The sequence below is a fragment of the Cygnus atratus genome, chromosome 3 (assembly GCF_013377495.2).
Source record: "Cygnus atratus isolate AKBS03 ecotype Queensland, Australia chromosome 3, CAtr_DNAZoo_HiC_assembly, whole genome shotgun sequence".
Taxonomy (NCBI): Eukaryota; Metazoa; Chordata; class Aves; order Anseriformes; family Anatidae; genus Cygnus; species Cygnus atratus.
The window spans coordinates 101,060,436-101,072,887 of record NC_066364.1 but is presented as its reverse complement, the minus strand read 5'-3'; the positions used below and the strand labels follow the sequence as shown (position 1 = coordinate 101,072,887).

Sequence of the window (12,452 nt, the reverse complement as noted above, 5' to 3'; positions counted from 1 at the left end):
TTCCTTTTTTCCCTTTTATTTTTCAGTAATAAATTAAACTGGTAACTATCATGCAAATAACAGACAATTTCTTCCACTTTTAGAATTATTAAATTATTTTGAGAATACTTATGCTGCTATACTTACTATGGTTTCATTTTGATTTATTCTTTTTTCAAATGCATTTTAATCTATATATTATTCTTATCAATTCCAGTGAGGAATCATACTCAAATCATTATACTATAAACTGTGATAAAGTGCAATTCTTTTTAAAAATCTTTTAGCCACTGTATCGTGACAGAGGGGATTTCAGACTGACACAATGAGGACATGTAACTGTATTAAGAAACTCAAAGTTTCATAAAGTTTGTATAATAGCAATTATTAGTCCTTCATCCTATAGAACTCTCTGTGAAGGAGGTATAGCAGTTTTCCTTTGCTAACCCTGTGACTGTTTTCCTTGCTACTGACCCACTCATCTGTAACAACTGCTGTCTCTTTCCTCCTAGGCACAGGTTACTTAAGGATTGAATCCAACAATGCAAAGAACATAGAAGCAGACAACACCTAGATGAACATATGTGAAGAATAAAAGTAACAAATATAACATTGAAGCGGTAAATAGCAATACCAAAATACTTTAGGTTGAACATTTTCATTAATTCTATCCAGTCTCCAAAGGCAGTATCTTTAAAAAGGTATATTCACAATTACACATGACCATGGAAACAGAGAAGCTTGATTTTAAAAATATGATTTTAAAGGACCCTTGGGGATTAGGAAATGTTATATCTTAGGTACAGAAGGACCTCTTAGGCTGTCAGGACTTGCAAGAAACCTGGCAGCAAAGTACTGGAGAAAGCTGAAGGATTTTGATAACAGAATCTGGAATACAATTAAACAGAGAATTAGAAACAGGGTGATCTTGAGTAAAGACAGCACAAACAAGATTATTGGTGCCCACATAGGAAAGGCTTAGCTCTGGCTAATTATTAAATGCTATATTCAGATTTCTGTTACTTCTGGCCCCTAATCATGATCAAACAAATAAATAAAGTACTATAAATAAAAGTAGGAAGCAACTCCTGCACTGTTCTCATAGACATTGAGCAAAACTCTCATTTTGAAGTAGTTCCTGTGATCTGATTGTAAGTTTAGAAAACAGAGAAGAGTGGATTATTAGAACAGACAACAGGAAATTTTGTTTTCACGTGCAATTAGAAAGCATTCAGACAAGTAAGTTTCAGACAAATTTCCCAGTCGTGGAGATTTTATTGCAGCCATACTGCACACACTGATAGGATGCATTTTATATGTCATAGAGGGAAGTGTGCATGGGTCACATTTGCAGGGACTGTCCTTGAAGGTGCTGAAAGCAGCAAAGAATATTTTAAGGTCTGACACATCACAGTAAAACACACATTTCTGCAACAATTATTACATTACTCTTTTTTTGAGGTGTAGAACCTGTCCCAAAATTCTGTCTCAGTGAAGCAAGTGTGACTAAAGATAATATATTTTATGGTGTTTTTTTTTTTTTGTTGTTAGAGGTGGTTGTGGTTTTTTGTTAGTTTTTCTTTTTTTTTTTTTTTTAGTATTAATACAGTAAACTGTCATACTCTGTCATTAACAATAAGAAAAACCCTGTTACTTGTTGCTTAATGCAAGTTTTCTAATAAAAGAACTGCTTGTCAAATACTTTGGAACATTCTTTGTATTACCCTCTCAGAAGAGAAAGCTGTTTAAAAATGTTCACCTTATACCTCCCTGGAAGGGAGGAGGAGTTATTTTTTAATTGCATTACATTTTAGACACCCAACTTTCAGGTCTAGCAACACAAAATTACTTCGCACAAGACTCACCATATACTGTAACCACTTCGCATAAAGGAATAGATTTATAACATTGTCAGAACAGACACTGCTCTAGAACCTCAGTTTGTAAGTCTTATACTGCCTCTGAACGAGCTACTAAAGCCTGAAAACAAAACAAAACAAAACCTGCCACATGTTACTTCAGAGCATTTGTTGTGCACTAACAGATAAAGCACCTCCTAGTGCATGGGGCTTACACTGGGGAACTTCTCAATTTTATTTTTTTCTAAGAGAAGTAGAAGCCAAGCTGAATAAAGAATTTTTAATCAGTAGGTTGATAACACAGTAATGCAAAGTATCTGGGCATGGACATATCATACAAAGACATGTAGATCAGTTATAGCTTTGGTATGTTTTTTAAACTAGATAAAAGGGTGACCAAGGATTCTCACAGTCACTGGTCACTTGACCTCCTTTGAATTACGTATGTTACCTTGGAGGGACAGGACATGCAGTCTCCAACAAGTCTCTCTCTCTTAGGGAAGGAAGGCTGTTTGTTGCCTCTTCACTTCACTGACAGGTCAAGGTCAAGGGATTGCCTGACCCATACAGTGTGAATGAAGATGATGGAGCCAGCCTGGTTAACACACGTGGCACTGCTAGACCTCTTCTCCACTTTGATGTGCCAAGGTTTGAGGTAAGAGCTTGGCAATGCATGAAAGCAGGAAAGCTCACTAGACAGGCTTTGTTGGAAGCAGTAACAGTTTGTTCATTGATTTGAAGCTCAGCACTGAGACCATGAAAGAGGATGCCCATGAGGGAGAATAAGGTAACTACTGGGAGAGATTAACTGATTCAATGTAATGACTCTGGAAGCTGTCATTTAAAGATCAAAGTACCTTATTTTCTCCACCACAAAATTTAAAGAGACAGAAATTAGCCATTTTCCCCCTATTAAACAGCTATAACCTTGCATATCTTTTTTTCTTTCTCTCTCTTTTTTTTTTTTTTTTTTTGGCAGCAGTTGGAACCCTGCAATTTAATTCTGAGCTATGATAAGAAAGGCACGGACACATAATCTCTTAATAGTTCAGGCCTGGTTTCAACAGTTTGCTTTTAAATCAGCATGTTTGGCTTCATTTTATTCTAGTTTCTCCTTGCTGCTGCTTGTAACATCTACAAACAGAATGTAATAAATACACTACTGAGACCTTTTCACTGTTGGTCTCAAAGCACGTTGTAAGTCTCAAATTGCAAGTATCATGATTCCATTTTTACAGATGAATAGACTAAATCCCAGACTAAGTCATGTTACAGAAAGAAGCAAAACTGAAAAGAAGGATTTGGTACCCCAAATTCTGTGTTCTAGCCACTGGACTGCATCCCTCTTAAAAAAAAAAAAAAAAAAAAAAAAAAAAAGGAGTTGGGCGATGAATTTCCTCGTAAGTTCTTATCTGGCCTCACAGAAATTATAGTAGGACTCAGCTAAGAGCCAGTATCACAACAGAAGAGCAAAACCTGACAGAGGTCAATGATAATTACTCTCATAGACTTTGCAGATGAATTGTATCCAGCTTCAGCAAACACTACCATGGAAGAATTGTACAATCAGGTTTGCAGTAACGGATTGCTACTAGAAAAACTTCTTAAGCTCTATGAAAGGGAGGGGGATATGCTGATGAAACCCTGATTAGTTCACCCCACTGTATGATCTGCACCAAATGAACAAGCTGTGCAAGAAATCACAACGCTAAAATGTGGAGAACCTCTGGTGTGCAAGTTAAGGTTGTTCCTATGGGTATTGGTGTACCTAAGTCGCTCAAGCAGCACTTATGTGGCAAATAAACCAAGGTCTCACTGACCTTAGCAGCATTACAAGGCAATCTTCACACAAGGATTGATCACTCCTAAACAATTTTCTCAGTGCACTAGGCACACCTGCATAAAACTGGAACAGAAGTGAATAAAGTCCAAACTTTTTTTTTCTCCCCAAAATGAAGCTGCTATTTGTCCTTCTTGCATCTCCCTTTAGTGTACAAAGCCTACATATTGGGGTTGTTCATATTCACAAAATTATGTTCTTAGGTAACTGCAGTTTGAGGCATTTTGAGAATGAAATAGCAAAGGACCAGGAGTTTAAACTGGAAGAGAGGAAGGATCTTCTTAACGGTATCATGCTTTACCACAGAGGTAAAATGCTAAAGGATCACCCCTGTGTTAGTCACCAGCATCAGTGACCATGGAGTTATTTCAGTAGCATCCAATGTTCTGTCATCAGAAGCAACTTCACAGGACAGCAAACACTAAAGAGTGAGACAAAAGCAAGTCAGAACATGTAATAAATAAATCCATAACTGTAATTCTATAGAAGTGGGTAAATGGGTAAAGAAAACATCTTTCTTTTCATGAATGATACTCAAATTAACTAAAGCTATTTCATGATTGGTTTAAATGTGTAAGTGGCATCCATTCCATACAACTGGAATCTTTATTTTGGGCTTTGCAGTCCTAGCCTGTTTACAGAGCAACAGGTATCTAACAGTCCACTGTCAGAAGGACAGAAGACAACTATAAAAATAGAGCCTTGTTAAATTTGTTTCCTCACTTGAAGATGTAATTTAGTAGTCAAATCTGAGAAACAGCTACTCGAAAATTTATCACTGAAGCAATAAATGATAACCTTCTGTAAAGAAAAGTTGCAGACTGCATCTCTTGAACATCTTGTGGACAGCAAACTGAAGACTTTGTTTGATCTGCAGGCTGGAATACTATCTGTCTTTGCTGCAGCTGCTTCTACACAAAGAAAAGAATAGCAGGTGAACTGTAAAGTAAGCAACTGTCACCTCCAAGGGTAAGAGCAAACACAAATGACAATGGAAATCAAAGCCTGCAACCCTTCCTCAGTCAGCAAAGTCATGGGAAAATACTTAGGAAACAGAAGTAACCTTACAAAATGAATGACGTGATATGAAATCAACATGCAACAAAATAAATTAGAAAGAAGAATGACAGTTTGGTACTACAGAAACAGTTATGCTGCATTTCTGACAGCATGTATAACATACTTTAAGAGAGAAGTCAATGAAATTATATATTTTAAATTATTTTTTCATATTTTCTATCTAATAAAATTGAAATAAATTTCTGTAAGTGATATTATCAGGAAGGAATGCCATGGCACAAGAATTATATGCCAATAAAGTACTTATTTAATCCAATCAGGAGGAAATCATTCTCTTATCACCTACCTGAGCACCAAGAAGAAAAATTCTACTTAATCCTGATGTTTCTCTCAAGGGGAAAGGAAAGGTTGTGCCACATTTGAAAAAGTTATGTAAAGAAAGACAGAAAATAGCTGCAGCTTCCTGCCTGTCACTGGTCCGGATGGCAGCATTGGTTGGCGAGGGAGAACAGTACAGGCAAACATACATCAGCAAGTCCCCAGTTAAGCCAATAATCAAGATTACAGCTGTCTACCCCAGGCCAAAGCCCTCAAGGGAGAGCCACAGCAATGAAAGGGAAGACTTCCTATCTAAAGACTTCCTATCTAAAGTTACATGGCCAAAGTTGGATAATTTACATACTACAGTTAATTTAGTTCAGCATACCCAGCCACATAATGCTTTTCCTACACAAAGAACTCCTTCAAATAATTATTCATTGTGTAAACCAGCCTTTTTCTCAAGGCATTCAACCTAGCTACATTCCCGAATGTCATATCAGTGTGAAGTGTGAGATTGAAGCAGCACAGCAATTGCAACCCTCACAAGAAAAGGAAACAATTTCTTTTATACTTCTGTACATTAGGGTATAGCAAATCTTGTGTAACAGGAATAATGTTCATGGCATTGGCATATACTAAATAAACGGCTTTTGCAGTTGCTGAATACCTCCACTTCACTTTGGCATTTAATCAGCCACAAAAGCAGTTTATTGCGCAGTATACTCTGCTGCCATGAACATTATCAATTCAGCAAATATTAAAAAATATCATGCAAGTGTCACAGAATTGGGTACTTTAAAAATTATCGACAGCTATACACTTTCTGTTGCACAAAAGAAAGCAAGTTAAATGTTATTGAGAGATACCAGTCCATTCTGATTAAAATAGAATGCTAAAGGACAACATACACATCAGAAGTGTTTATGCCAAGATTGACCTGCTGTGCTGATATTTTCCTCCTTGCAGAGTGAAAGCTTTGGTCTAGGAAAATAAGCTGTATACTCAAGTGAGTACTGTCCCGGAGTGCTTTGAATTCTTCACATCCTCAAATCATTTATATTGATTCTATGACTAAATAAAGGAATGGAAATATGTTTCTCTCTCTCTCTCTCTCTCTCTCTCTCTCTCTCTCTCTCTTTTAATAAATTCTCTCTGTTCTCAGTATAAGTAAATATTTGTGCTCATGGTTTAGGGATTGGTTGCACTGACAACTGAAAGCCTCTATTGATTTGCAACCCTGGCTTGGTAAAGGAGCCTCTTGCTAATCTTCCCCACAGTGCCCTTCCAATACTTTCCCTGCTAACCTGGAAGGACAGCTCTCTCTAGGGCAAGAGGTAATTAAACTCTCATGGTGGCTCCTTTCTGAAGAGACAGCTTATTTTGTATTCTCTGCTTAAGATTTACTGTTGTAGATACTGAATAAGATGAGAGCGTTGTGCAGCACAGGCAGACTCCACAAATTTGATTTGATGGTAGGCTACTCAGGAGAGAAAGTCTGCCTTTCTGGGACTCCTCAGAGTTTAAAGGCAGCAACGTAAAGCAGTCCCAAATCAGATCCATCCTATTTCCACACACAAAAACTTCAACCAGCAAGTGACAATCTTCCTATGAAACTTCATTCTGTCTGGGAAACTACCAGCTGTCTGGGGTGAAGACACACCAGGGCCTTGCAGAACAGCTTTTCAGATCTCCCCTCTAGTCTGAAAGCATAGGACAAAAAGAAGCAAATGTTTTAAAATGGATGCTATTTCATTCTTTTCATATTCTTCTACCACAGAACAGTCATAGAGGCCACAACACTGCCTCAATCCCATGGCAATACCCACTGGGTGCTTTCTGAGCCTTATGAACTTGCAATAAAATGTAAGAGAGGGAAACAACTCCTCTGCTAGCAAGCTAATCCATTTGACCCGCAAGAAGACTAACAAGTGAGGTGAAATCCCAGTCTCTTCCTCTGGTGCTCCCATCTGCAAACAAGCAGAAGGTGAGAAAACCACTGGGTGCAACAAGCCCTCGTCATAATCTCTTCAGTTATGTAGTGCAGTGAACGCTTCTGGACCTATAACCTTATTTCAGCTTTTTGAAAATATCGTGAATGATATTAATAATGTAAGAATAAAAAAGCTAAAAGCCTTTGCTGTCCTGGACAAGTAAGAGAAATCCTAAGACTTTTTACGAAGACTTAGAACCTTAGAAATCAGAAGTAAAATAATGTTTCATCCTGGGAATGCACAGAAATTTTACCAAGTATTCTCATCAGTCCTCTAGGGTATTTTTGGGTGCCCCTTCCCCTGAAATTATGATAACTATCATATTAAACAAAACTAAATAAAGAAAACTAAATTAAATAAATACTAGGTGAGTTAGAAGAATTTATGTGAGCATTGGCAAAAGATACCAATATTTGGTACACTGAGAAAGAGAATTTTCACTACAAGAGAGATACTCAGAAGACGGTATATTTGGAAAGGTGTCCAAATAAGTCACTTTTCTCTATTAAATGCTGCCACCGTTAATTATTTTGAATATTTTATCCTAAATATTTAAAATCAAGTAAAATGAACCATAAAACCAAGCTTTGGAAATAAAAACATCCAAGCTTCAGTATCTTTGATAGAAATTAGTCTTAATAGACTAAAAACAAAAATCAAAAAGCATTGTTTAATTGAAATTAAATTATTACAGAATGAAGACAGAGCTGCCTGATTTCAGGTTTCAAAAGAAATTAATGATCAAACTGACTTTCAGTATGTGTAGATTCCTTAATCTTGGAAATGAGCCAAAGACAATAAAATTACAGCACACACCTCTGATCTCAAGAAAAGATACCCAGCAAAGAATGACAAGGCCACTGATAACTCATGGGCTTTTATAATTGGGATTGAGTGTTGACTGCACTTGGAGAAAAAAAAAATGGGTAAGATCTGCAATTATTATGCTCTTATCACATTAACTGAAGTATTAAAGGTTGCACTGACTTCTTTTCTGTGCTCAAATAGAGCACAAAAAATAGAGCCAATGTGTAAAATCTCATGTAATAAAATGTGGACATGTGTGGGCATGCAATTGAACTAGGGCTACTGTTTACTCAGCAGTAGTTCTGGTAAATCCATGAAATATACTTTGCTATAAATCATGGTAGATATTAAGATATATCTACAGAAGTACAGAGTGCAGAGTCCTAGATGTAGATAGCCCAAATCTCCAATAAGCAGTCTGGCAATTCATCACAATTAGTAGTGGTCGATCATTATTAATTCTTACGGTAACCATTGTACTCATACTGAACTCCTTTGCCATTAATGTGGAGGTAACAAGCAATTCCTTAGACATTAAAACATAATTTTAAGAGCTTAGGAATTTTTTTTTATCTAATGGTGAGTGGCTTTTTTCATAGCTTAATGTTATATGTGAACAAAGCAAAAAATCAGGATTGGTTTACTGCTCGGATTCACACCCTTAAACTACTTAGACTACATTGGTAGCAACCACTCTATGTTTACTTTTTGAAAATACAATGTATACCAAAAATAATAAATCAAACAGATGAACTTCAATCTTATGCAAATGTCCTTTGTTTTGTGCTCTGTTGAGCAAGCTACTGTACCAATACTTTTGGCATTAGTACAAGACTGAATCCACGGAAGCATGTGTGTATTTACACAAAAGAGGCTTCTAAGCTACAAAAATCCCTCTTGTTTGGTTACACTAATTTCCCTTGAATGAAGTTTGTATGCAAGCCAAAACAATGGTAGTTATCCTGTCCTCTAGAGTTCATTCCCAACAGAACAATGCGAATAATTGAAAACTTCCTAGGTAGTCCTGTAAGACTATTCTTACGTAAATCAGGAAAACAATAATGCTATTTTTTCTTCATGAGCTATTTTACAAAATCTGATAGTTATATATGAGACTTAATCACATTAAAATTCTTGTTACTTCTTAGCATTTTAATGAAACCTTGAAATTTTGGGGAAGGTAGTAGGTCATTTTCTGATCTTAATAGGAACTTAAATGTAAGCATCAAGTTTAATATTCAAACTAAGTCAGGTGTATAAAGAAAAAAATGATCTGGAGTATAATGACAAGATGCTGGTGTAAAGGAAAAATGGAAAGTAATATAATGCTTTTGAGCCAAAGGACAGACACTAAGCATTTAGCTACCCCTGCAGCAAAGAAATCTGTTGGCTCAGCCCATGGATGTCTCTCTTAAATACACCGTTGCTACAAGGGAAAACTTTTAAAGTCACAAGGTGATGAAAATTACTCCTACCTTAACTGAATGCGGTCCCAGCACTTCTGCATCAGGTGGCTGAACACCAGCAGGTCTTGATGGTCGAGTGGTAACTTCTGACCATGCACTGCTGTTCATCCCTCCATGAAGAGTGCTCATAAGAATCCTGTATTCAAATTTCTGCCAAGGGCTCAGAGCAGTACTCTGGTCAATATAGCTCATGGGCTGACTGAGAGGGAGAGTCACCACAGTTGATATTTGTTCTGTCCCTTTTACCCTCCTTTCTATTGTAAGGTTTTCCACCAAACCATTTGGGTGAGCAGGTGGTTGCCAGGATATAACCACAGAGGTTGGAGTATCAGAATACAGCTCTGGAGCACGAATACCTTCAGGTGCGTCTGGAAGAGTCTGGATTGATGGAGTCTTGGGTGAAAGAGAGCATCCTTTAGATGTGCATCCTTCTACCTGAAACACATAGACAGTGTAAGGATACAAGTCCTCTACAGTGCAATTAGAGCTAGCTCCTAGCACTGTAGCATGCAGTTGGCCATTTTGGTAAATATTATAATGAGTGATAATGCCATTTTGCTTTAAAGGTTGCTGCCAGGTGATGCTTGCTGCCCTTGACGTAACATTCAGTAGAAGTGGTGGATCTAAAGGTCCAGGTTCTGTAACAGAAAAGAAGGGAAAGAAAAATTACTAATAGTCTGTGAGTTGTAAAAGTGGTAGGAAGTGGAACTCATCAAGTGAGTTTCAAAGCAATGAAAGAAGTTCAAATCTACCAGTTTCTCTCTTCAAAAACTGTAGGCCCTGTGCTTCAGGAGATGAATATGGTTCTTTTCTTGAAGGCAAACTGCTCTGCAGGTACACCTTCCCTCCCTCATCTGCATCTTTTTCCTCATATATCTCAACAGTGTCGTATTGATGCCATTAGCATATGGAGAAAATGCAAGGCTAGGTATCAATATAGAACTACAGTTCTAGCTATTGTTGATATTTTCTAGAGCGCTAGCTACTGATTGCAACCAACAGCACAGGCATAAAAAGCTGCATATTTTACAGCTCAGTAAGCCCCTACTGCATCTCTCATTATATATTCAATATTTTACTTCATTCTGTTTATAATTCTAATCCATTTTTTGCAATTTATCTACTCCCTGTTAATATTATAGGTGATTTTTTACTGTGACTGTGACAGAAGCTGCCGATTTAGCTCTTTCACCTACTGATAAATAAACAATGCACAGATCTGACCTTTAGGTTAACAGGTTTTATGCTTGCTCCACTCAGCACTCTAACTGATTCAATTATCATAAAGGTTCAGGATCTTCCATGAATACTGAAAAAGACCGACCATATGCCTGCATAGGTGTTGTGGAACAGCAAATACTCTGCAGCCCTCCAGAGAAATTCCTTAATTGTAAATAATTTCACCATGCGACACAATCAAGTCACCTTGAATGCAAAACCCTCAGCCTGTGGAGGCAAAGTGTTATTTAAGCTTTACTGGGCTGCGTTAAATTCTGCAATTTGAAGGGCTGTTAAGTTTTTCAATTGAAATTTCATTTAAAATGCAGGTGCTTTTTATTATATTGAGGCTTTACTGCTCTCTAGGTACAAGCAAGAACATGGTGCAATAACACAAATCTGGCTCAATCACTGATCAGTAACAGCTGTAATTCCAGAACATTTAGCATTCTTATAAACCACGTCCTGAAATCTATAAATTGCTACAGCAGATCAAGAAAATACTATATTCCCCCTATTCTGCCCGTAGCAATTTTGACATTTATGAGATTTTTCTGTGAACATTATATTTTATCGAAATCTTTAAAAAAGATACACTTGGATTTATTAATTGTTTAAAATAGCTTTAGGTTTGGGGATTTCAGAGAGGCAAGTTTCAAATGTTAAGGGTTGAAAATTTTATATTCATTAGTGGCTATGTGCATGCTAAGACTACGGGACACATGACAGCATATACTGAATTCCACAGCAGTCAACAACTCCATTATTTAATTCCTAGTGAAGTGGCATGCTGTCCAAACCACAAGGACCAGTATCTGTATAGGAAGAATAATTTACTTCACCAGAAATTAAATAATTCCTGCAAATGTTTAAGTAAATAGAAAAAAGAGAAAGCAGGAGAGAGAATGAAAGTAGGGGTGCTAGAAAACAAATAAATCCAGCACAAAGACTGTTTTTTTCTCTCTTTTAGAATAACAGCTGAAGCAGTCAGAAGTCCCAATTCTCCTCCTACATACAGAGAGACATAAATCAGGATTATTGCACTGATGTCTGTGGAAATAGTGATGTAAAATTGGGATAGCAAGCTTTTTCTTCTTTTTTTTTTTTTTTGGCTTTTAAATTTGAAAAAGTAACAGTGTTTTTTCTTTCATTATATGATGCATCACAAAGCAACTCCATAAAACTCATCCATATCACAATTCCTGTTCTACTCACAGTGATAATAAGGATGGAGTTTTATATTAATGCTTGTGCACTCTAGGATTAATTTAGATCTCTGAATTTACAAGTATAAAAGATGATCTGTTGTAAAGAGCAATCCAATTCTATTTGCATGTACTCTTGGGCAAAATCAATTAGGTCATAAGCTGGAACAAAATTTGGTCCATTATTCAGACTTCACTGAAAGACAGAGGGGTGGGGGTGTAAACCTAAATTAGACGTATATTCTGTAAAACAAAAATTTTGCTGGAGTGTAAAGGCGAAGGAGGGAGATTTGCTTTGGAATTGAAGATCTTGAAAATAAGTTATTGCAAATTCTTTTTTAATGGGCAGAAGGGAGATTGAAAGATACAATATTTACCACTGAGCTACAAACTAGCATGTTATCTAATTATCCCTGGTACACTGCCCATCATACTGTGAGCTTCTACAGGAGGAAAAATAACAAAACAGAACAAAACCACAACAATTGAGTAGTTTGTTGGGAGGGGATGGATAAGCCTTTCTATTTGTACTGAACAAGTTGCTGGCATTACAGGTGAAACATTTAAGATAATTATCTGAACCTGTGCTTCAACTTCCCCCCTGAGTTTAGGCATATTCCTTAAGGACAATGTGTAATGTATGCTAGGTGGTTTCAAACTTAATATTTGGGTCCCCCTAGTCCCTCCATCCTCCCTCAAACAAGCATATTCTGGTAGGTAGCATACCTACCTATACATTCCCTACT

The 12,452-nt window shown here is 36.9% G+C and overlaps 1 protein-coding gene across 1 annotated transcript in view; it reads right to left on the bottom strand.

Annotated features, from left to right (window-relative positions):
• Positions 1–12,452, bottom strand: part of USH2A (usherin) — a 422,856-nt gene that overhangs the window by 118,449 nt on the left and 291,955 nt on the right. Inside the window, 1 exon segment of the mRNA XM_050709829.1 lies at positions 9,293–9,921. Coding sequence (XP_050565786.1) covers positions 9,293–9,921 — 629 coding nt within the window.